This window comes from Brassica napus, chromosome A6 (assembly GCF_020379485.1).
Source record: "Brassica napus cultivar Da-Ae chromosome A6, Da-Ae, whole genome shotgun sequence".
Classification (NCBI taxonomy): Eukaryota; Viridiplantae; Streptophyta; class Magnoliopsida; order Brassicales; family Brassicaceae; genus Brassica; species Brassica napus.
In genome coordinates, this window is record NC_063439.1 from 24762744 (window position 1) to 24789476 (window position 26733).

At 32.8% G+C, this 26733-nt stretch overlaps 3 protein-coding genes and 1 pseudogene across 3 annotated transcripts; all 4 read right to left on the reverse strand.

The window, feature by feature from the left end:
• Positions 1-3140: 3140 nt before the first annotated feature.
• Positions 3141-3757, reverse strand: LOC125575946 (LOB domain-containing protein 25-like). Its single transcript, XM_048735368.1, has one exon. The coding sequence runs from the start codon at positions 3734-3736 to the stop codon at positions 3338-3340; it is 399 nt and encodes a 132-aa protein (XP_048591325.1). The 5' UTR covers positions 3737-3757; the 3' UTR covers positions 3141-3337.
• Positions 3758-10853: 7096 nt separating this feature from the next.
• LOC125575947 (denticleless protein homolog) lies at positions 10854-14422 on the reverse strand. The gene is made up of 16 exons (XM_048735369.1): positions 13874-14422; positions 13664-13776; positions 13479-13587; positions 13312-13376; positions 13182-13220; positions 13003-13099; positions 12843-12933; positions 12694-12757; positions 12536-12612; positions 12357-12438; positions 12158-12237; positions 11953-12037; positions 11803-11871; positions 11642-11709; positions 11507-11555; positions 10854-11391 (listed from the first exon to the last, which is right to left on the reverse strand). The coding sequence occupies exons 1-16, from the start codon at positions 13938-13940 to the stop codon at positions 11017-11019; spliced, it is 1530 nt and encodes a 509-aa protein (XP_048591326.1). The 5' UTR covers positions 13941-14422; the 3' UTR covers positions 10854-11016.
• Positions 14423-15960: 1538 nt separating this feature from the next.
• Positions 15961-18162, reverse strand: LOC106352399 (cyclin-dependent protein kinase inhibitor SMR6-like). Its single transcript, XM_013792039.3, has one exon. It carries the CDS (start codon positions 16346-16348, stop codon positions 15998-16000), a length of 351 nt encoding a protein of 116 aa, XP_013647493.1. The 5' UTR covers positions 16349-18162; the 3' UTR covers positions 15961-15997.
• Positions 18163-20326: 2164 nt separating this feature from the next.
• LOC106349241 lies at positions 20327-24788 on the reverse strand (annotated as a pseudogene).
• Between the last annotated feature and the right edge of the window lie 1945 nt (positions 24789-26733).

A 26733-nucleotide genomic window follows, 5' to 3' on the forward strand; every position in this document is an offset into this window, starting at 1 on the left:
TCAATTAAATATTGAACAATAAGCCAAGTGGTAGTAATCTAGTGGTGATTTTTTGGAGCTTGATGTGTACACAATCAGTCATGGGTTCGATTTTCTCTGTGAACTAAATTACCATTATTTGGCCAGTCATGGGCTTGATCGTAGATCGGTTCATCCTTTGGCAATAGTTGAAAGGTATTCAAATTCGGGTCATGTAATGTGGTACGGTTTCGGACTACTCCAATGGTGATTGCGAGAATCCAAGTGCTATAGTTCGTACCATCAAATACCTCTGAAATGATGGATGATTCATGATTATCGCCACTAGTTGGGAAGTAAGGCGAGTATTAGATTCCATCGAACGTAAACGATTCTGTTGGAATCAGATTTGGAATGTTCATCGGAACAGATGAAATAGGATTTGTTGAAGACGTCATCAGAATGGTTGAAGCTGGAACAGTGGTCGCCAGAATAGATCGTCGATCTGCCCATCTTGTCGGATTTGTCGCTTTCATCGCTGAAATAGATATATGAACACCTTGATGCGAAGATTCCATTCTGTAGCAATGTTCTTCCCGGACCGAACGGATAGCCAATAGGGTTTATCAAAAAAATTGAACAATAATCCTAATTAACTATTATAACTGTGTATTAGTATATTTTTCAAAAATCAGTATAAGTAACAATGTTACTTTGTTAGTTACACTTACACCATCTAATTATGTCACAAAATTTATGTAACGTACATTGATTTGTTTTTGCATAACTTAGATCAGAATCGGTTGATCACTTTTGTAACACGAGCACACTGTGGTTGTCTATTGGTTTTCGTACCTTTTTCTCTTACAGATGTCTAATCAAAGAAAACAAAATATATATCGAATCGAATCAATCAATTGCTGATGAAAACGACGTCGTCCGTGGAACAAGGCTTTTCATTTATTTCTGTTATTGGCCATTTCTAAGCTATTGGGCGGTTTAGTGGTGGTCCACTGCTACTTGATAATGAAATGACAAACTTCTGCCTCACTATCTTTTGGTCCACAAATTGGGCCCATTTATGGCCCTCTTTACGTTTTCCTGCCTTTTTAATGATGAGATTGATTTTAAACTTGGATTTAGCCTATAAAAAGTTAGGTATATGGCTTAAATCGCACGTACTAAAGCAGTAGGCTTTCCTCCGAACAGAGACACTAGTACAATAGTTCTGCTGGAGTTTTATATGGTCACCAAGTCCAGTTTTCCAATATAGAAAAGTTTAATTGTAAAAAGAAAATGGTGTGAACCCGTGACCAAAATTAATAATAGCTTAGATTTTTTTTTCCTTATGAAAATTTGTAAGACGTGGATTAATTTTCAAAATGTAAACGATCTGTTATCATTTTGTAATTATCACGCTAAAGAAAAACCATGGGAGATATCCGATATGGAATAATTGAGGAAAAGTCTAAAGATGTAAAAATTATGAGATGATATATATCACATGGCAATACAATCATATTTCTGCAGTAGACTTGTGTAATAGTAAGATGTTATAAAATATATATAAGGTTAAAATGAAATGATGGCAAAAAATGGATGTACCTTTAGTCACTGTTTCTGAAGCTGACTTGTGTCTGAACACAATCTTGAATCCCCTTGTCTTAAAGTCGACATGTAAATCCACGTATGGAAGTCGAAATATACATATATAATTATATAGATAAACATGTGAATAATATAGAAGACACCCTGACTGTCTATATCCAAGCGTAAGTGATGCAAGAAGTACCGAAGCTAGCATACGTGATGCGTCTTAGATCCTTTTAAAGTTCTCGTGATTTGTTCCAAATATAAGTGAGGTAAGGTCCGTAAGGAATATTGAGGCATAATAAACATGATGATGCGTCTGATTGCTCTCTCTCTCTCTCTCTCTCTCTCTCTCTCTCTCTCTCTCTCTCTCTCTCTCTCTCTCTCTCTCTCTCTCTCTCTCTCTCTCTCTCTCTCTCTCTCTCTCTCTCTCTCTCTCTCTCTCTCTCTCTCTCTCTCTCTTTGCGCGATGCATGGTAAAATTTGAACTGTATGCAACCAATTGATAAAAGATGTAAGAGGTAAATGAAGACGGTTCATTACCGTTTGAGAATTGGGAAACATATTAATTTCACTTTACTTTTAACAATAGTGTTAGTTATCATTGATTTAAGTCAAATTTTAAGAAACTCAAAAAGAGTTAAATCTCTCATTAAATATTTTCATAAATTGTAGCATCTCAGCATCTGATTACCACTTTCACCTTCGAATTTTTAACTGGTTCGTTTTCAATAATGTTATTCAAATAAATTGGAATTGGTTAAATAATTAGCCAGCGTTTTACTTATAATATATTTCTAAACTTTTGAGTCAGTGATTTTTGTATATCATACTCGGTCTTTATTTTTGTAAAATAGATGATCATCAATCTTAATTATGGAAAAGAAAAAAACTCGGAATTGGTAGTTGGTGACTTGATTTGTATGTGAATATAATTGGTTGTCGGGTCGCCGCCAAATGACATGAAATAAAAATGGAGCGACTTTAAAAAAAGAGATTCCCTATGAAGACATGTGCCTAAACAAAGGTACTATTACTTGATGTTTTCAGCAATTTGATTATTTATTTAAACTTTTCTTTCTTAAGTCGACAATATATTTAAAATCACTTAACTAAATTAGAATATTAGCAAAATGATGTTTCTGACTAGTGACGAGTGTTAATAATCAAACAAGCAATTATTAGCCAACTTTCTTATGTCTATTTAAAACTTTCGACACACTTAACTTTTTTTTGGCACAACGACAAACTTAACTAAATATCATAATTCAATGTTTTTTTGAATACTCATAACTTAATATTATACTGCCTCAATGACATAGATAGTATCACAATCACTGAATGAAACAAAAACATGCCAAAAATTGGTAATGAAGCAATGAAATATGTGCATAAACGGGAGTACGCACGTCCTTATTTCCTATCATTCTAACAATGTGATTGTTTAAGTTGGTTGAAATGCTTTTGGTAAAAGTTAGGCAGCAAGTTTTAGCAAAGTATTATGAGGTTCAAACATGAATCAATGGTTTCAAAATTGAGTTAATTCGTGTGGATTAGTAATCTAGTTTCAAATTATAAAATGCAAGTTATAATTAAGCAAACACAACCACATATACATCAGTTACTATATTTGCTTGTTTGGCATATTCACAAATATCCTTTGACCTCCCATGTAAAATAAAATACAGTTTAAATTATACATACGCATATGCATATTACAAATAAGCATACACATATACATGGACGGATGTTCTCATCAACATATATTCGAAGATTTCTCGTTGACCAGTCAACCTCTCCGGGCTCCATAAACCGACGATGTTTCACCACCAAGGCAACTAGCGTACCTCATGATATCAGCATTAGTCTCCTCTAGTTCCCTTTGCAGCCCCAAGACCTGTCTTTGGAGCACCGAGATGGCCCCAACGCAACCATAAACCGGATCTCTTAGCCTTGCTTCCGCTTCGTAAGCAAGCGAGTTCACTGCGTCTTCTCGTTGATGTGGCGCCACCTCCTGGAGGATCTTGCTCACGTTGCTTGCCCCGAATATCCGGTGGACGTTCGCAAACTTTGTAGGTTCCTCTGGCGGAAAATATGGTGCGAATACGCAGTCTGAAGTGCATTTCCGGCGGAGGAACTTGCATGCCGCACACGGTGAGTTTGTATAGCTCGAATACGATGACGACATTTTTTTTTGGTTATATTTACCCTGATATTTAGTTGTGGAAAGGAAAACAAAAAAGCAACTTAAGCACATATGGAGTTTCGAGGAATTACAAGATCGGTATAAATTTTGATCCACATGACATTGCAATTCATTAAAATCTCCTTAATACATCAGTAACTTTTACACAATGTGAATATGTGTCTACGAACACATTATAAACATTCAAACATTTTTAAAACATTGATTATTTTGTGTTGGTATAAATACAACAATAGACGTTATCATCAACATAATTGATTATAAGTATATGATGATCTTAGTCTTTTAATCCGCACAGTTCATTAATCTTAGTAACAAAGGCATATATATATATAATAGTGTCATCATCAAAATAATTGGTTACAAGACATAATATTAATTCTTAGTCTTTTTCTCCATAAAATTGGTTACCAGTTAAATCATTATTTAAAATATTTCTCAGGCAAATAGATACATATATAGTAGATTAGCCTTATAGTCAATTAGTTTCACATATTATCTTGGGACATCAAAACCAATGTTTAATACATTAAATACCAAACTTACTACACATATATGCAGAAGATGTTATATCTAAGTGCATTGGTAATTAAATCTAACAGGCAATACGATCAGGAAAAAATATATATAATTTAGTTGTGCGACTACATAACACATATATAAACAAACAAATGTCCAATTAATCTCCGTTATACATATATAGAAGAAAATGGGTGTTGCTATATATATATATATAAATTGAAGGTAACTCAGACGCGTCCTACCTTCTGGAGTAATTGGTTCGTTCAATCTGATGACAGGGTTATGTAAACTTTGCATTTTTCGTATTGTACACTAGACCTATATCTTTTTGGAAACAACTTGGTTTTTGTCATATACATAAGTATTTGTATGCCACTAAATTTGATAAAAAACAAGGGAAATTGACTTTTTCCTATCAATATTTGATTACTCTTTTTCGTTTAGTTTTAACATAATTACTCTCGACCATACATTTCTGTTCTTGGCGTTTAGTTTAGCAGATTTTTTTCTGATTTTATCATCCACAACACTTTCTGTCTCTCTGACTCTGAGGTCTCCTCATCCATACAACAAAATATGGTTCAATTTCTTGAATCTATGATCTCAGAAATGACTTTATTATATACTTAAAGGTCTGTGATTCAATATTATATCTTCAATATATATATATATAAGAGGTCATGAAATTTACATTACACTTCAAATCTTAACTTTTTAATTTGTAAATAAAGGTCATATTGTGGCAAAATAAATAAATAAAGGTCATCCAATTGTAACTTGAAAGTTCAAGATCAGTGAAAAATCGTCATGATTTAAACTCCTAGTATCATATAACCAATTAAAATAAAAGTACAGTATATATATATATATGCAAGTGTGTGTGTATGAAATTGGTTGAGTATAATGAAACACGTTTGCTCTTACCTTTCGATGGAGCAACAAGAGTAAGTCCCTTTGATAACTACACAGAATTGTTTGCTCTTCTTTGTTTCTCTCTTTTGTGTCTTAACTATGATAGGATGACGAGATGGAAAATCCTCAAGAGGATCTTCAATTATTGAGATTCTTTTGTTGTTTTAAGAGAGAAGCCCTAGTCAGAGACAAGAGGAGTCTCTAAGGGGAAAGTTGGAGAGAGAAAATAAACAGGGGTTAGAGCGAGCGTGTGTGTGGGAAAAGGGTATTTTGGTGCTATGAGCGAGCAATAAGCTGAATATATGAGATTGCAAAAAGACAAATTAGCCTCAATTAATTGAGGACCTAAAATAGTGAACTTACAACCGTAGAAAATTTTGCTCCATTTGATAGCCTTCCAGTAATTTAAAAGATTTCCGTAACTTAATTTTGAAGCAAATTTTTCTTTGTATATTCACAAACTAAGAGATTCTACTTGCAATATATCCAACTTTTCAATATGTGGATTATTTTATATTCTTTGATTTTAATATCTATATATGTCGATGATTGAGAAATATGTTTAGAAAAATCCTTTGGTAAACCTGAATTAGCAAAATGATAAAACACAATTCGGTGTCTTTTCGTACTATGATGATTTCTAAAAGAATTCGGAACCAAACTTGAATATTGCTTTTCGACCAATGACCTTTGACCTTTTCTCAAGGTTTGGTATTCTGTGAAAAACAATAACAATAATGTTTGTGAAGTATTTTGTCCACTTCTTAATGGATTATATTGTTTTAAATCTAATTTCAGAAGATTTTGGGAAATTAAGTTACATAGGCATCTCCCAACAATTAAGATCTGGTAAAATTCGACATATGTACTGTCATTTTGTTTGGTTGAACTTAAATGTTAACATATAATACCCCCCCCCCCCCCAAATTTTGTGTACATCTCTTTGGAAAATAATTAATGCATTTGGAATTTAATTAGTTAACTGTTGTGTTCATTCAAAATTTTGGGCATACCCTGATGGATGAGCACAATTGTACATAGCATATTTTTTAGTATATTATCTGAAATATGCAATAGAACAGATCAATATTTATGTAAAAAAACTTTTTTTACTATATGTAGGCAATACCGATCAAGTATCCAGTCAGGTTCGGTTCGAGGTCAATTCGTGTTCGGGTTTTTGGGAGCACAATTTTAGCCTCATTTGGATATTATAGAAGATCAGTTCGGTTTCAGTTCGGATTTACTTGGGTTTGGTTCAGATTTAGTAAATCATGTGAATACTGGTTGCACCTGAAACAATTTCAGGTTTTTTAAACCGTGCTTGAGTAACTTGAACTACTCGTTTTTACTTTAAATATACTCATTTAACTCAAATGAGTAACTTTGTGATTTTGTAGATGACTGAAATCATTAAGCTAAAACAAAGACTTGGTTGTAGAATCATTACCTAAATAAATTGAACTCGATACACCCAAACCAAAAAAGGATCAGTTTCTTCATGATATTGTGTATCGATTATATAGAGGAATTATGAATATCTGTGAATGAACCTTGAAGTCTTCGAAAGGAGAGATGATTGGAAGCAACGATTTTGTATTCTCATTTGGAGGAATCAAAGAAACTATATAAGATTTTGAATTTAGAGTTTCGGTGTTTTAAATTATTGAATGGATAAAAGAAAAATTGGAGTGAATATTTGAGAATAAGGTTTAGGAAAATACGTGGAAAGAATATTTGTGAAGATTTGGTGCTTGAATCAAGTTATGAAAAGGAAAGATGAATTGAGGTTTATGAATAAACTCGATCGCGTTTCGATATATAATATACTGACCCAAACACCCATGATATCAAATCTAAATATCCAATCTGTTTCGTAGCAAGATGCAAACCAGACACATACCGCTTTCGGGATATCAGGTTTGGTCTATTTGTCCAGGCCTAACTATACGGCTATTATCACTTTAAATTAGTTGAAATCAGTATTTCCACATATATTTACATAAAAATATTAGATTTAATTGTAGGTATAATAAGGCTTTAGTTCATAGAAAAAATATATACAAAGAAAATATATATTTGATCATATTTTAAAAAACAGTGATGTGTTTCGATTTTTCTTTTCAAATGTTTATACACTAAAGCTGTAAAGCATGTGTTGTATTTGAATCATGGAATCTATATTCCTAAGATTAAATTTAGAAAATTAGCAACGTTGTTTTTGCTAAAAGAAAATTAGCATGTACATATAAGAATCATCGTGCTCAGCTAGACAACTTCAGTCATCCAAACAAAGTAAAGCCTGTGAGATTTTACCAAACAAAGTTGTTGTTGTTTTTTGCTCAACTAAAACCAAACTAAGTAGTTGGTACGTATCCTTTTTAGCTTACGATTAGATGCATACATCATACCAATGCGGCAATGCATTAATGTTATATATACCAAATTCTATAAGTGCAGTATTTGGTATCATGTGCGTGGGTTATACCAATGATTATATGAGATAATCAATCATTGGCAAGCATTGCTTTATGTATGCTTTATTTTCTTGTAACGGTACTTTACGTATTTAATATCCAAAAAAATGAAGGCACTTGAATACGCCTGCATACAAACATTGGTGCATAATCTAGTAGAAAAGAAAATCAATATCTTATGTATATATGCATGCACCTAGAAGTCGGCAAGGTATGCTTACCAATTGAACAATGGGATAACGAAAGTTTTTGCTCGATTCCAACTTTATCTTCTCCTTTTTTCTTTCAAGCAAGAACATAATATTTGCTCACAATCTAGTAAGTAATGCTAATACTTTGTATAACAAAACTAACTAAATGTTAAAATGTTAGTATGTTATTTATGTATAAAAAGTTAAAATTAGTACTACTTTTAATTTGTCGAAATGATAAATTCTAACACATATTTTGAAAGGAAAGTTATCAATAGCTTACATTCTTGGACACATATTTCATCATTGATAATAAGAAATTTAATGATAAGGAAACTATTTTAGTTTATAAGAATATTAGATATGTATGACTGATCAATTACTCCAAATGAATCTTATTAATTTCTTATACTTATGATTTAGTAATCATAGGTTGGGACTTTGTGAATTGGTTGTTGAAGAAATATATGTATAATGTCGACGGAATTATTGCAAAGTCAAGTGTTAGTATGGATGTGGCCACAACAATCATTAGAAGATATATACAATTATTTGATCAAATTTTATTCTATAAATGCACATCTTTTCTTTTTAAATAATTTTATATACATCGAATCCAACTAAGTGGTGTCCAATCTTATTCACAATCCAACATTTTCATTCCGTCTTTTCTTTTGTTTATAGAGACGAATCCAAACGAAATGGAGTTTTAAATCTGATAATTAAATCTTGATCGCGGATGCTTGTTTTCATTTTTATATACATAGATATTTGTTTTGGACCATTAGTAATATATATTTTTAACGTTAATCATATACTTAAATGTTTATATAACTATTTCAAATACAATAATTTTCTAATTTATTTATTATATCAATTGTTTAAAACCGTATATATTTATCACTTCTTATTATATATTTATTTTATTGTATTTGCATTTAGTTATTAAATAAATTAATATATTCAAGAGAAAATATATTTAAAAATTATTTTATATTTAATTTATTCTAAATTTTGACCCGTCCTTCAAAACTAGATTTTCTTTTACCAATATTTTTTATGCATATTCATTTTAGATAATATATTATTATATATACAAAAGTATAAATATGGATATTCATTTTCGTCGTTCATATGGATGGAGAGCTCCCGGTTTGGTTTACATAGTCTGTATGAGTCTGTTTATGTTGATGACAAAAAAAAAGTTGATTTTAGACATGTATTATATAGTTTGCTAATTTTAAGATTTTATGTCATAAATAGTATATATTTCTACCATAAATAGTTTATATTTACGAAAAATAAAACTTATCAATTTAATATACTTTTATCATATTTAGTCCAATATAATAATTATATTTTAACTTGATGATTATGATTATAAAGTACATAAAATAGGATAGAATTTTAATTTTACATTTTATAAACGAAAAATTAATCTATATTAATGCATAATAATAGTTCATTGCTAATTATGAAATAAGTGAAAATGTTTACATTATTTTTTTGAAATTTAGGATATCTTTAAAATATTTTTGAACAGATTTATTAGAATTTTTAAAATATAATATATAAATATATAAATATTTTTTTTGAAAAATGAAGATCTTGTGAAAATCTTTTAAAACAGATATGTTAGAATTTTAATTAAATATATTTATACTTAAAATGAAAGATATCAAAAGATATTATGATTAAAGTAGTTCAAAGATTCTTATATTATTAGTCTTAATAAATTACATTTAATAAAAAATTTAAATAATGGTCCAAATTAAAAAATCACACATGAAAGAAATCATGATTTCTATCTTAGTAGATAAGATTTTAATTAAATATATTTATATTTAAAATGAAAGATATCAAAAGATATTATGATTACAGTAGTTCAAAGATTCTATATATTATTAGTCTTGATAATTCACATTTAATAAAAATTCAAAATGATGAGGCAAATTAAAAAATCACACATGAAATAAGTCATGATTTTTATTTGGGTAATTTTCTCAAATAGCCATTTTTAAGTTTTGGTGACAAAAATATCTTTCAAAAAGAAAATGATCAAAATAGCTTTTTTTATTTTAAAAATTTTAATATTTATTTTAATATTTTTTTTAATCTGAAACCCTATCCCGAAAGCTCACCCCTTGACTCTAAACACTAAGTCTATATTAGTCTATATTATTTTGGTCATTTTCTTCATTAAATGCTATTTTTGTAACAAAAACTTAAAAATGGTTATTTTAGGAATTTTTTTTTATTTTAACAGATAAATTTTCTAAGTAATGGTCTGAATCTATACTATTATTTGCGAAGTAAATTTTTGGAATCGAGTTCTAACGTTAAAAGTTAGAGTAGTTAATATCGTTTATACCCTTAATGAATAAAATATATAAATAAATTAAAAAATAAAAACGTAATTTTAATTTATTTGATTATATAATTGATTTAAATTAATAATAGTAAGAATTATCTAAAATTTGAAAATATAATTTAAAAAAGAGATAATTTCTATATATTGTATTGTTATCTGAAAAAGTCATTTAGTGAAAAGTTAAAAACATAATTATATAACTAAATATTAATCAAATAAAATTCTTAATTATATAGTTAAAAATATAATATTGAATCATCCAAAATCTAAAAATATAATTTAAAAAAATAATTTCTATATATATATTATATTGTTATCTGAAAAAGTCTTTTAGTAAAAAATTAAAAAAACATAAATTATATTATTAAAATAAAATATTGAGTTATTTTAAGATTTATTTTAGTATAATGAATATAGTGTACAAATAATTTTTCAAAAATATATTAAAATGTTTAAGACCGCATCGCGGGCAAAACGCCTAGTTAAAAAATTACACACAAAAAAAGTCATGATTTATATTTTAAAAAATTAAAATTAACAGATAAATTTTCTAAGTAATGGTCTGAATTAAAAAAGTACACACCAAAAAAGTCATTATTTCTATTTTAATTTTAAAATAGAAATCATTGCTTCTTAAGATAGAAACGTTTATGTTCTGATTATAATTAAGAATTGTTAGTAAAAATGGTAGCTTAGGATTCACTCTATGCAAAATTTTCAGATACAGCCTGAATCTAATAAAATCTTACATATCTCTGTACAATAATATTTGGAAAAAGAAATCCATGTTTATGGAGTGACCAGGAAATAATCTCTAATGGTTCGCCTTTTGGCAGAGGAAGGAGGGTTTAGTACAGATGATGGACTGTTGACCGCGGTTTCTGGTGTGTTCTCGCACACTTTATCTTCTTCTAATGATGATAGGGACAATGTTGATGATGATGATAAAGATGTTTTCTTCGTCTGAGCCTCTGGAGTTCTGATGTTAGGCATAGATTGATTATCTGATAAATGCTTTTGGGGACTCTCAGGTTCTTTGTTCGTCTCAAGTCTTTCTTTCGCTTCAGTATTTGACAATGAGGTAACTCTGCGTTTAACTCTAGACTCAGATGCTGTTAAGTTTGCATTTGAGCAGCGGCTGGTCTCTATGTTCCACAGTCGTACCTAAGTATGAACAGACGTGAAAGTCAGTAATGGGACATAAGGCAAAGACAATATACTAAAAATCATTAGCTATTGTTTTTTTTTCTACAAACATGTGACGAATTGATTTTATTACCGTGAAGTCATCTGAAGCTGTAACTACCTTCCCGATCTCTGATGAAGACCTGCACAAGAGATTTTGTTTATTACCATAGAATCTACTTGTCGGAAAGTAAGATTGATAGAAAAAGGCTCGGTGAAGTGAACTTACCAATCTACAGCAGTTACTTCTTTGTCATGGCCTTTCAAGACTGTAGGATCTACGTGAGGCTTATTCACCTGAAATTGTAACTCTTCTTTAAGCATTGATAACTCTTGAATCATTGATTTATAAGAGAAAAAATGCCAAACTACGCGACAGAGAATTCAAACCTGCCATATGTAAGCGTCACCATCGCTTGAACCGCTCAAAATGTGTTCACCATCAGGACTAATCATTGTCTGCAGAGCAAAATTTTAATGATGAGTGAAATTGTGAAAAGAAGTTAGAAAGCAAATCAATTGTGGAAAAGTGATTATTACCCTAATGAAAAAAGAATCTATTCGGCAACCAGAGAAAGATTGTACAGGTCCTTTGTCAAGCTGCAGTATGTTGTATAGATAGATTCTGCAGCAGGTCATGGAAAAGTAGATTTGGTTAGAGTTGGATATTTTTTAAAGAAATTTCTCATACTGCAGGGTAATCACTAAGTAAAGTTAGTGAGTGTGAACATATTGAAAATCAAACCTGTTGTCCTTGCATGATGCTGTAAGAAAGGTTCCACTTGAGTCTTGGGACAGGGATACTATACCATGTGCTCTCTTTTCCTGCAGCCACCAATAAGAAAATAATAACCAGGTTTCAGATTAACAGAGTATCCCTTTGAAACCATTCAGATATAACATAGTGATATTTTCTGAGTCTAGGAATAGGAAGCTTAGTTTACCTTAGTGTTTGTTGCGTCTGACTGTGGAGATGCTTGGGCAATGGGAACTTTCAGCTTTCTAGTATCCCAAAATTTCAAGGCGCTGAGAGAACGGTAGAAAAAGCAAAAGGATGTAAACAACATTACTATAAGCTCTGTAATAAAATTTACATGAACCTAATTAACGTTTGTGAAAGTACCTATCTGGTGCTCCAGCAGTGGCAATTGTGATCTCGTCCTTGAGATAAAGCACAGAGGTAATGCTTGATGAAGCAGCCTGAAAACATGAAGCCATTAGCCAAGAAGATAGAATAGTTAGATCACAAGAGAAGAGTCACAAGGAGCAAGAGTAAAAAACCTTGCGACGTCCAATTCGTTTTGAAAGAGGAGAGAGATGGGCTCCTTTAACCATGCCGGTAGAGCTGCATAAATCCCAGAACAACAATCAATAAGCTTTAAAGGAAAAAAAAAAGAAGAGAAAGATCTTCACAGGAGAGAAGGACTTACTTGATGCAAAACTCCTCTTTGTGAGAGGTACTCTTACATCTTAAATCCCATAGCGCAAAACATCCATCTCTTGAACCAGAGACAAGAAGATCTGCAAACAGAAAGAGTTAAATCTATCTTCACTGAAAACACCAACTAGTAAATTTATAAAGGAACAAACCAGAGTTTGTAGGATGTGAACACATTGATTTCACAGTTCCTGTATGTCCTATAAGTACACCAGTGCACTTATTCTCCTCAACATCCCATACTTTAATCTGCACCACCAACATCATATACGTCAACATGTTATCCTCAGTAAACTAGTCGCTAAAAAGAAAACAATGAGTCACAACTTACAGTTTGATCACCAGAAGCAGTCAGAAGACAACTATCATCCTGCAGTAAATTTTGAGATAAATTCACATCAAATCCACAAAAATAATCATTGAATCAAACATATAATACATAGTTCAAGCAAATGGCGCACCTTGATCCAAGAAACGTCAAAGACCGCATTATTATGAGCAGTCCAGTCACGAAACCTAGCATTATCTACACACACAAGATTCCATTTGAAACAAACACAACTCAGTATTGTATTAAACCTAGAAAGAAAAAAATTAGGATTATCAACGGGAAGGAGGGAGATGAGACCTGTGTTCTCTTGGTGAGTCGCAGAAGAGGCAAACTTGTGATTCGAATTAAACAAGCTCACATGTCCATCTTCATCTGACACCGCGAATACTTGTGAGTTCCTGCTACTCTATACGATTCAACAAACAAATAACCGTTAAATTGGATCTGAAATTGGATCTAGTGTTGAGAGAATCACACCATACCTTACAGAAGGAGACGGCCAACGGAGGAGTTCGATAGCCGTCGTGTTCCACAGCAACGCCGGCGATTTCTCTGCAAACCAGCTCGGAATCTGCGAAGAACGGTCGCTTCCTTACTGAAACCAATTCGAAAAATGATTAATCAACACAATCGGGAGAAGCTGAAACTCTTAAAGCTCGTCAGATCTAAAACCGCGCGTGGAGGTTTATTACCTCGGAATCCGTTGAGCTCTCTTAGTCCGATGTCGACGAAGACGGATCTAGATCTGGAGTTTTCCATCGGAGATGTTTCTCTTGCAAATGGAATTGAAGAAGCGGCGGAGAAATGGGGTGATGAAGATTTTGTTGGTGCCGGGGGAAGGAAGAAATGGGTTGGGTTATAGATGAGGAACAACGGCGGGATTAGTCATTTTGTTTTAGGCGGTGTTGGTTTCGCTTCCACGCGGGAAAATGAAAATTTTCTCCAAATGCTCGAAATTGTTTTTGCTTTGACTTTCTTAAGAGAAATATGGAAAGTGCGTTAATTTTGGTATTCAAAGCCCATTAGTCCCTAATATGTTGGCCCATTTGGAACGGAGATTAGGGCTCTAAAACGGCGACGCTAAACAAACTTTAGGTTTCTTCATTATTGAGTTTTTACAAATCTCTCCTAAATAAAAAATAAATATAAATATAAAAAGTATAAGTAAAGTATAAAATAAAATAAAATCTCTTAACAACCACTTGTGAATCATGCTATCACGCATCATTTTGCTAGAGAAAAGTGTACTTAATTTCAAACCACAAATATGTATGTATTTGAAAATAAAATCTTTTACCAATGTCAAGATTGAAACCGTAACTTCTGTCATATGAGTTCGATTCGTGTTGGGAGAAACTATTTACAATGTTTGGATTTCCGGTAATAAGGTAAAAACACCTTTTTGTTTTACCAAAAAAAAAATTAGAGGTGAACCTGAATTTTAAACAGATCAACCAACTTTGTGTTGTGTTATGATATCCAAATCTAACTCGAATAAATTCAAATATAATTTTAAGAATATCCGAATGATACTAAATTTCATGTTCTCGAGAACATAACCGATTAAACACCCACACACCTATGTTTAGTCCCAAAATATGAAAATAAAATTATCTTGATAAAATGTGAAGAGATATACTCATAAATTTATTAAATTCTCATGAAACATAAACATGTTAAAACTAACAAATATAAGTTTTATAAACATAAAAAATGTTATTTAAAATTCAAAAATAAAGGAACATTTTTAATATTTCAAAAGCAAATTTATTCATAATCAATTTTATCTTTGTTTTGCATTGTCGTATAGACAATCTCTCACTCCCTCTCTCATTAATTCTTTGATAATATCAAGAATTTTAGATCAATACATATTCTTGGATCCACTTTTGCCTCAAACATAGCATGATCCCTACTCGAACTGCCCAAGCTATCATTTATCGCAACTCTTTTGTCATTTTTATGTGAAGCAGAATGATCTGTGTGGTTATTTTTAAATTTAGTAAAACAACGCACTTCCCGTGTTTGTTCTTCCCATCCATTCGCGGCAGTTTAACATCTACACGTCTAGTTAATTGTGCATTCCCCTGATAGAGCCACTCAGAAGCCGTGCGAGTGTGGCAAATTAAGCGGTTCTACTATTTCTCTGATACCATGTGGTGTATATATAAATAAAGTTTAGCTCATGAGTGTGGAAATAAGTTGTACAGAAAAAATATTCTCTAATCTAATGGCTTATATATGCATACCCATCTTTTGTTTTATCATCTTACTTTACTTCTTATGTGACCTTTGTATTCTGTAAATATTGTAATCTATAAAGTGGCATTCCTATGTGTTAAGCAGACGGACCAGTGGTGTGGGAATTTTTTAGTCTGAAGGGTATTTGGGCCTAGGTTTAGTGACTAATTTGACTCCGTATTATGTTTTTTTTAATCAAAATTTGACTCCGTATTTTTTAATGAGAGCTAGAACATAATGACAACTTAATTCCAGGCAGGCAAGAGTCGAATCCATGATCGGGTTTACACCTTGCCACAAGTTCTTTTTTTTTACCACCAAAGCATGGTTGACTAATTGTATAGTCAAAATATATTAAGGCATTCGAAGCAAATTGAATGTATATAAGTTTTTTTTTTTTTTTCAAGTATATAAGTTTTTTTTATATTTTATGTAACTGTGTTTATAAAATTATAGATATAAATAGGGTGACTTATAAAGTACAAGGTAAATGATCTTCAAAGTTTATAGTAGAAGCTAGTGACAATGTCCTGACAACTATTTAAAACTCGTTCACTAATATATGCTTGAGAATATTATCGTTTTACATTACTGCTTCGTATAAAAACCGTCTCCAATTCTGAAGGAGTCACCACAAAGTACTCTATACCGACATTGCTCCGACACTTCAACTCTGGTCTGCGTTTCCTTGGCGCAGGGGGACATATCAGTTTCTCAGAGAGCTTCGCTTCTTTCGCCGTGGGCGTGATGCAGTACTCTTCGCTGCCACTGTAATGTTCATCTTCAGCTTCTGTGTCTCTCTCGTGCCGTTTCTGTTTGGTTTTCACCGGCTTCAGTGAAGCCCGTATAGAGATTTCGGCGATGACCCATTTGCTACCGTCGGTGTCTAATCCTCTACCGACTTGAGATTTCTTTGAAGATCCCATATTTTGCGGAGGAATAGAGACACAAAGATAAGGGAGCAAATAAAAGAAGAGGAAGAGGGAGTAAGTGGAAAGTATGCGAAAGATTCTTGCTATTAAAGACACGTTTTGCCTTTTACAAGTCGCTTGCTTCCCCAGGAATTATTAGAGGAGAAGCTTTCAGAGGAAGACACTATTATAATTAGGTGGAAGACGAGTAAAGGGTAAAATCGGAAATTAATAACATGTTTACAGTTTACGTCTATTGTTTTGGCGCTGAATCTAAGTCATAACGGTTCTTTTTTCCCGCCACTTTCTGCGTAAATTCTTCTTAGTTCTTTACCCAACAAAGTCATGGTAAGATCATCTTCATTCATTGAAATAATATTTTAAGTTACCCACTTCGAAAAAAAAAAAAATCGTTCAAAAAAAATTGAATGAATTACCAAAAGTTTGTAACGCGAAGTGCAGAAAGAAAAACAGAACTAAATGCATAAACCTTCTAGGAGCTATTTTGATTTGTGAAACACTTGAACAGTGAGATTTGGAGAAGGAATTTCTTTTAAAAACAACAAGTCATGGTTATAGAGAAAAAGACAAGGAATTTAAAAACAGAGAGTAGAATCTGAAACTTATTATTTTACTAAGACAAGACAGCACAAACTTAAATAAACATCTTACATAACTAACCGTCTGCAAAATGAAAAATGAAAAATGAAAAATGAAGCATAACCAAACTTATCCAACAAGTCATGGTTATAACAAACATACCCGTTCACTTTTACATAGGCACTTATTTATCTATACTAATAAAGGAGAGTTTTCTCCCACCTTAAGCTGCCACGTCACCATATAGTACGGGGCGTTTTAGGACACATGGCATCACTCTATTTACGTTTTCCGCTTTCGGGCTTCAACTTTCGTATACAAAAGTTAAATTATGGGTTTGCAACAAATAAGCAAATCCAAAATGGATCTGCAAAATCAGATGTGATATCAAATAGCCCACTTCATCTTCCTTCTTCTTGGACTTCATCTTCTCTATGATAGAAGTTCTCATCTTTCCCACACCGAAACCAGAGCGATAGGTAACGCTTATCATTGAGAGTTTGAGACTACTCATTAAGTTTCACCATTAACTCACTCTGTAAAACTCCCCCACTACGTCGAATTTCGTTACTTCTCTCCCCACCTCCTTTGCAAATCCCTAATTTTATATTCTATAAATAGTGATGGAACCATCTCCTAATTTCACTGATTCTCCAGATTCATTACCATTTTGTTCTTACTAAAAGAGCCTGCAAGAATGGTGGAATCCTCATTGAGAGTCTCAATTGTCTCTCCCTTGCCATCTCTCCCACTACACTAATATTAATTACTTTTTCCTATCACCGCTTTGCAAAACCCTAATTTCTCAGATTATAAATAAAGGTTGAAAACCTCCAAATCTCATTGCTTCACCATATTCTTTATACTGGAACCTGTGACGATGGTGACCTCTCCAATCCAGCTTTCCAATTTGAAGACTGGCGATGCTTCTCAGACGGTGGTGACACGTCTCCTTGCTCACATATATCCACGTTCTTTATCTAGAACTTCCTTGATCTGCAGAGAAGCCTTTCTTGCCATGGCAGCATTGTATTACTTGGTCTCTTTGATATTCATTTGTAATAATTAGCTTTTATTGTTGTTGTTGATGTTCCGTAGATTGCAGTCAAGAGATTGAAGTAGCAGAGAAGAGATAAATTTTGCTGTAGAGTCAGCATTTTAGGCCGTATTCGTCGCAAGAATCTATTGAGTGCAACAGCTTACTGTTCGGAAGGACGAGAACGACTCATTGTAAGTCTTCAGGACCAAAATGGTTTATATACTTATTGAAAATTATCTTCCATTTGAAATGTCGATTTGTTTTCCATATTGTTGTGTTTTATACAAATAGTACTGGTGTTCTTTTGCTAGAGCAGGTGCCTGGTACGAGACCTGTAGAGAGGCTGAAACGAACAACAAAACAAGGTCTAACGAATGGTTTTACCTTCTGGTTTACCAGAAGAAGTATGGTGAAATTGCGGATCAACAGCTAATTGGGAAGTATGTAGACGAGGAGCTGGAAAGGGTAATTTTAGTACGACATATGTGTGTTCAGAATTAGGCAGAGAAGAGACCAACAATGTCTGAGGTTGTGGATATGCTGATGAATAATCTATGGAGAAAATGGGTTATCTTGAAGGTATCCCGCTCTTCAACATATACAATAGAAGTTAAATCTATAGATGAAATTAAGAGATTCTATCCCTAGATAAATATCATCAGAAAAAGAACAAGAATTGATTAATTGTATGTTATTCAATTAATACAGTTTTTTATTTCTTTTGCAAGAATCTGGTTTTGGTTCTGGATATGGAGGTGGCTAAACTGACAAACATTCAAGCTTTTGAGGCTCCACAGATTGTGGTATAGCCTATAATGAAGCACTAACAATTATCTTTTACTAATACTTTTTCGTGATGATGCATATATAATGCTGTAAACTGGTTTGCAGGGGATAAGTGTCGATGCTCACATTGAAACTGAACTGCCTCGGTCCCTTGCTGAGATTGTTTGGTATATCTATACCTTCCAGCTCAAGTTAGAGAACTTCAATTTTACTTCAAAGCACCAAAACCTTCACCATTTCTCGCGTTTTTCGTTGGCGAGAGCTTGCATCTGCGCCAGCCTTTGTTGTAAATGTTGGTCTATTTTCTTACTATGAGTTTGCTGCTATCTAAAGTATATAATCTCTGTGTCTGTTGCCTTACTAATAGGAAGGTGCAAAGGTCTCTGAAGCAGTGCAGCCTGAAGTTGTGGCAAATAGATCATATGCCAAAGTTAATAAGACTTGCTGTGTAACAGAGGCGCCATCTATATTTGATGGTTCACTTGCCGGACGTACATCATCATGTTGCTTTGGACGAAGAAACCACGTTTGGAATGAGTCTACTATGAGAACTTAAACAACCACGTCTTTATTTATCAAATAATTGCTTTCGTATCTATTTCCCTTTGGAAGGAGTCTACTATGAAATCTATTACTTTTTTAAAAATTCTCAAGTGTCGTGGTTTTTTTTAATTAGTAATAAATCATCTTTAGTTATATTTCTCCTATTTAAACTTTCAAATTTCTTTAGCTCTATTATCCTTTTTCTACTCTAGGATCACGTAGATCTGTAATTGCAATGCTTATGAAACCGTGGCTACAGATAAATTTTGTACTTTCCAATGACACCTGTAAACAACACGCTAAGCTCGCAACACAATGAATAATAAAGTAATAAACTGAAAATAAGCAAATCTCAATTATACAATCAGAAATTCACAAACCATTAAGCATTTAGTTTACAAAAAAGGAGTTCACAAACCGAATTTCTTAAGCACACAAGATTTAAAACAATAACATTGAAAAAGACACGACCATCGTTGCGCCCAAAGTACGTATTGGCCACTCCGCGTCTGCCAGTGACAGTTTGAAACATGTTACAAATCAAAATTAGAGCTAAGATAAGGTTCACGGCAATAATAACAATGATACGTTAAACGTCGTCGACAATTACTATCCCGACACATACAAGCAGCTTCAAACTTTAATTGAACTGTAAAGTTGCAGGCTAACTATCCGCCTCCCAAATGAATCATTCTAATGCATACTGTAAATGCAATGAGATTGGCATAAGACAACCAATAATTAACCTACTGGATTCATGATTCCTATGAAGACAAAATATTTAACTAATACTCCCACAATGAAGCCCCCAATAAATTATCACATCTTTGATATAGATATATAATCACAACAAATACAAACATTTTCACTTTTCCTTATGAAAACATCAACTTTACTGTATGTTTAAATTTTAAATAAATTAATTTATTATGATTATGAGTTTTTTATTTTATTTTTATTAAATTGACCAGTTACAATCACTTATGTTGTTTTACTTTGAACTAAACAACTCCAAAACAAAGTAATACACGATGTTTGTTAACCACTATAAGATGGATAAAAAAATATCATTCTCTTTTAACATATTTTTATTTTCATATTTTTGAACATATTTTATTTATTAAGACCAGAAAATAAATTCTATATTTATTTAAAAATAAAATATATAAACCCGGCGCGTAGCGCCGGAAAACCGCTAGTTTAACTATATAGGATACTCAACAGGTTGAGTTATTCACTGGTTCAACTTCTCACTCTTTCTTCTCCTTTCCTTAGCCTTTGGACAAACTAGCATATATTTCAGGTTATGCTGCTACATTCCCATCAGGATTCTCCAACTTCCCATTTCTGGCTTCAACCTTTCCCACAACAGTCGAGTATCTTCATCACAATCTACCTTCAAATTGCTTAAATTCTTCACAGAATCCGGTAATTCGCATCCCAAACACATCCTCATCGAGATTTTTTTCAGCTTCTGCAACTTCCCAATCTCTAAAGGCAACTTCTTCAGTGCCAAACAATCAGAAATATCCAGAAACCGTAAATTGCTGAGCCTCTCAGTTGATTCCGGCAGCTCATAGAGATTAATACAAGAACACAACCTCAACACTTCAAGATTACTCAAGTTACCTATAGACTTTGGAAGTACAGAGAACTTGCCACAGTTTGTGATGCTTAGTTTCTTCAATGAAACAACTTCACAGACCCAATCCGGTAACTCATCAAGATCATAGCAATAATTTATGTCAATCTCCTGTAAACTCGGTAGAGCTTCAGGGATAGCTATCTCTTTTATGTTGTAGGAAACCTCAAGGCCGACTCTGCACATGAACAAAGATAGCTTCTCGAGACTGCCGAGTCGTGAAAGGAGAACGTCCAGCATGGTGATTGAAACATTTTCAAATATGATCCGTTTTAAGTTGGGTAATGAGCTGAGACACGACAAGTTGGTCAGTTTTGCAGGACCAAGACCGTGATTTATGATAGCCACAACCTTTAGTTTCTTCATAGTTGCAATGAAGTTTGGTAATGCATAGCTTGATGAGGAGAGATTAAGAACTAAAGCCTCAACATTGGGGCAATCCATTTCAGCCCACGTCGATGAGAACAAATCATCTGTAATTAACAAACAAAATGAGCATCGTTATAGGAAAGTCAAAATTTTAAATATAAAAGAAGTACTACTAATTAACCCTATTCAAGTGAGCAGAGAAATATCATAGACCAAAAGGCTTAGAGCTTTTTAATATGTATATAGATTTATAGGATTATGTCTATATCGGTTTGTGGAGATTAAAAAGACTATCGTAGTCATCTTGCTCATTCGACAAGTTTTAGTAAAAGAAAACCCTACAAAATGAGGATTTCCTCATATTCGGTTCTCATCTTTTACCTTTTAAAGAGTTTATCAAAATCTATACGTTCAATTTTCAGAAAGAAAAAAAAAACATGAAAGAATTACCTGTAGAGATAGACAAAAGACGAGCACTTATAGGCTGCATTAGATCCAAACACCAATCTGGAAATGCATCTTCTCTTATCTCCAGGTTGAGCCTTTCTCTTTCATGGTGTTCCTCAGATTTGCTTTGGCAGATAGCCAAGTCCCTCAGAATACTATGTTGACTATCTAAGAATCCATCGTAGAAACCGTCTTTGTTTTCACTTATCCTGTTTTATTAAGCGAATAAATAAATTCCTCTGACGGTAGATATGTCAACAAGGTGCAAAAAGCAATGTTGAAACTAAAACAACATACACTACCTTGGAGGATCAAGTTCAAGAAGATTACGGAAAGCCAGTTCATTGAGGTACTTCACGTACACGGCACTACTTTTACTACTTTTGCCGTATAATTCCATCCATATGTCAATTATACTGGAAACACGTATCTTTCCTTGTGTAAGAAATGAGCCAATGTCCAAAAAAAAGTCTTTAAGATGGGGGTCCAAGATATTCAAGCTAGGCTGCAGACATTCAAGCACATTAGGTTGGGGATTATCAAGAATTGTTTTCTCTTCAGACCAGCTTTTCACTTTGTCTGTGGCCCAATTTACAAATTTTCTTATAAGCTGAAGATCAAGAACTGTTTCCTCTTCAGACCAGCTTATCACTTCTCCTAAACCATCTATAGATTTTCTTACAAGCTGAACACCGATTACTTCAATCAAAAGTGGTAATCCATAGCAACATTTCAGAGTCTGCAATTCATCACCATGTGAAAAGAAATGAAGATGAAATTGGTGTTTCCCAAACATGTAACTGAAGATTTAAAACTTAGAATCTAATAGGTACAATGTTTCACATGCGAAATTAGAAAAAGATCTTAAATAGTATATAAAAGCTAAGTTAATCCACTTATCACCATTCAGTTTCAGGTTGAAAACTCATCTAATTTAATATGATATATCAAAGCCAAATCTACAAACCAACCTAATTCATAATCTATTTTGCCTAATTTGGAATTTAAATAGTATATAAGAAAGTTGGATCAATCCACTTTAGAAGTTTAAGTTGGAAATTGTTCTAACTTAATAGAATTTGGAAATAAAAAATGGGCAATTGTCAATAATAGCACTTTTTGAAGTTTATGTCTCAAAAATAGCACTAGAAGGAAAAAGTCACAAAAATGACATTCATTAAAGGGTAAAATATCTCTAATACCCTTGGTTTAAAATTAAATAAATAAACAAAAATAAATAAAAATAAATAAAAAAAAAAAAAAGAAATTTTTTTATAGTTTCAGATTATATGTTTTCAGATTCAAATTTTTTTTTTTTTGAAATTTTTTTAATTTTTTTTTCAAATTTTCTTTTTATAATTTAAAAATACTTTTTGAAACTGTTTTTAAAATTTTTATTTTTTATTTTAGTATTTATTTTTTATAAAATTTTAAACCATAATTCCAAAACCCCACCCCTTAACTCTAAACCCTAAGGTTTGGATAAATTAACCCAAAGGGTATAAGTGTATATTTACCTCTTTAATGAAACTTATTTTTGTGACTTTGCTACTTTAGGAACAAAAACTCGGTTTGGTGATATTCTATTCTTTTTCTCATAAAAAATTGTTTTTATTATACCTTCTGTATAAGATCTTCATGCTTACGTGATATCCTGCGAAAAAAAAACATGAAGATGCCCGCTCAATGAGAAGGGACTTAGCATCTTCATCTCCCAAAGGTTTCAAATGATAAATGGGACCAAAACTCGGAAACTCAAACCGAGAAGTCACCAAAATCTTGAAATCCTGTATGTTAATCTGAAACTTCTGAAGAAAGGAATCTGCTCCTAGCCACACATCATCCAACACCAACAGTATAGGACCATCTTCTTTAAGTTCCTCAATCAGCTTCCTTAAGCCACCAACTGCTTGAGAATCGTTCTCAAATGTTGGTGCTTCGTAACCGCTGTGCTGGAGTAAAGTCTGTACGATGGTCCTGAAGGTAGGAACCCTTGACACATCACAAAAGAAGATATACTCGAATTTTTCTGCAAATTAATGGAAATTACATGAGCAACCAGAAATACAAATGCAAGAGTAAGGAAATAAAACTTTTAACACCTTTGATCTCATCATCATGACAAAGCTGAGTAACCAAAGTGGTTTTCCCACACCCGGGTGGAGCAGAGACCACGAGATCATCATCACCAAGGAACTTCTTCTTTACCTCCATCAGTGGCAAATCCAAGCCAACGAGAACCTTATCAAGCTTGGGGACCGAACAAAGATCCACATAAACAGGCGGAGAAACAGTAAAATAATCGAGCTTCTTTTTGATGCTTTTGAGATGACTCTGAATGGCTTCCCTCGTATACACGGGCAGACAGTCAGACGGCACGTTGGGCGGCATGTCAGATAGCATGTCAGGGGGCAGGGTAGACACCTCGTCAGGTACAATCTGGCAAGCTAACAATCCCTGTTGACGCATCATCAGCCGTTGGTTCCGAAGCATAATAAGCTGAAGTTGAATCTGACAGTACTTGAGCATCTTCTTGTTGATTTCGTCTATTTTTCTTGTATATTTAGCTTTTGAGGGTAGGTTCCACCGCTTGACTTGTGAACACTTCCGAACCAGTACAAGAGCTTCATCGATTATATCCTTGAGTTTCTTTAGTTCTCCAGCACCTGGCAACATCTCGATCTCTTCGATTATCGGAAGCACATCCTCCATCGTCGATGCAAGCTCCATATACACAGATTTGAAAGTCAACACCATCTTAGCCTCTTCAATAACAACTTTCAGGAGCTCAGAGACCACAGCTCCTGCAACAGAACCTACCCCCAAACTAACCACATCGTTCATTTCTTCTCTCACAAGCCCCAAAAACTTATAACTCTCAGATTTTGTCTGTAGAATCTGAATCTAGCTGAAAATTTATGATGTTAAGAGGGGATGATTTGATAAACAATAATGCATATAGATAGAAACTTCAATCTACCAACCAAACGACTTCCATTTGCCCCCACCACTTGCCGGGCAGTTAAGATTATATTGATTGACTTTGATAATATAGAAAAAGGTAATAGTGACAGGGTTTTTAAGGCAAATAATTATGAGGATTCACTACTGATTGCCCCCTACTTCCATTTGCCCCTTACCACCAACATTTCTATTTTATAAGGATTCACTACTATCTGCTGATCATCGTCCAAATCGGTGTTGTGCATGAAATCTTGGCACAATTTCTTTATCAGTCAACATGCATCATCAGAAATTTATAATTTAAATTTTCATACATGTAAAATAAACTTACTAAAATAAATATACTAACCACTCTCTTTTCACTCGTGTTTGAATCAGACACAGACACAAAAACCAGTAACTCCATGATCCGACTCTGCCTCATCTACAAATTATTTACGTAAAAGATACATTTTATGTTATTAGGCGCCAGAATATTTCAATAAGAAAAGGTTAACAAAATGGGAGTGGAAGAGGAAAATACTAAAAAAGAAAGAAGATCTGGAAAAAATTATTTTTTAACTCTTCTACAAAGCTTAAAACACAAGAAATAGAGAGACCGAGCACGTAAAGTAAAATTGTTTCCAACCATGATGTATTGCACTCCCACGTGACCCGCTGCCATCCTTAACTTCGCCGTGTCCGTTTTTGATCCTAACAATAAGTGTAAGTGTAATGCACTTATTTTTCTTTCGTTAAGTCATAAACTTGCTCCTCAAGTTTATTCCTCTTTCCATATCTCCAAGATACTCTCTTGCTCTTCAAGTCTACACGATTCCAGCTCAGCATCTTTACTCCACATGGTCTTGACCACTCACCACGACATCTACTTCAGCAAGTACGTCATCGACTACTTCAGAGCAGACATCTTACATCAACATTTGTGTTTCTATTCTATATCCCCTATATATTATTTGAGAATCATTACAACATTTTTTTGTAGTCACATGTCATCATTTGAATGATTCTTAGAATCCTTAGAGAAATAGGTTAGTCCATCTAAATATATAATAAGCTTTTTATTAAATTGACCATAAATACATTATTAATGGACTTTATTATTTCCTTAAATAAAATTACGGAATTGTCTAATAAAACTAAAGTATATGACAATTAATTGTAGATTGTTAATTAATTTTATGGTTACTTTAATAAAAAAGTATATAATATATGTTTATTGGACCAACATATCTAGAATGTTGTAATGTTTTTCTTTTAATATATAGGGGATATCGTCATATCTAACTTAAATATTCAAAACATTACTATGTTTGGGGAAGGGTTGCAACTATATAGTACTTGTATAACAATATGGAAATTAACATTTCTAATATCTTCAAGCTTTTTTGGGTTACCCGTTCAGATTTAGATATGTTTTATACAATTCTACAAGATTCATTCATGTTATTTTTACATACCGGATCGGGAACAAGTGCAGACCTAGCAAATAGTATAACACGGGGCGCATCATATAAGAGGTAATTAACAAAATTTAGTTGCTATAGTTGGTTTTCAACCAAATGTGCATGTGGCAATGTGAAGCTTAAAATATATGTTCTCCTAAATTTTCAATAAAATTAATAAAATTTAAATTTTTGTATGTGGCACTTGCCCCACCTATTCATCACCTGGGTCTGTCCCTGATCGGGCATTGATTTGTTTCTTGTTCTGTTTGGATCTTGGATTCTTGGTTTATATCTAATTTTTCACCAAAGCACGTTTATATTTTTTTTTGGATTAATGAATTGTTCAAGCTTTTAGCAAAACTTTGTAAATTCAGTAATATTATGGTGAATTTTGTTATTTTTTATTTTAGCAAAATGACATCGTTTTGATTTCTGTAAAAAAAAAATATGTCGGTAAAGTGAAAGTTAAAGTTGACCAAATTTTATACCTGATTTGGCTCGATCACTATAGATTAATATGTTTTTGGATCAGTAAAAAAAATTGTGATTCTAAGGCGGAAATGTT

Coding starts and splice junctions, on each gene's coding strand:
- LOC125575946 (XM_048735368.1), bottom strand. CDS start 3,736: ATGTCGTCATCGTATTCGAGCTATACAAACTCACCGTGTGCGGCATGC.
- LOC125575947 (XM_048735369.1), bottom strand. CDS start 13,940: ATGGAAAACTCCAGATCTAGATCCGTCTTCGTCGACATCGGACTAAGA. Junction 12,038..12,157: donor GCATCATGCAAGGACAACAG/GTTTGATTTTCA, acceptor GACCTGCTGCAG/AATCTATCTATACAACATAC. Junction 11,556..11,641: donor GAAGTAACTGCTGTAGATTG/GTAAGTTCACTT, acceptor TCTCTTGTGCAG/GTCTTCATCAGAGATCGGGA.
- LOC106352399 (XM_013792039.3), bottom strand. CDS start 16,348: ATGGGATCTTCAAAGAAATCTCAAGTCGGTAGAGGATTAGACACCGAC.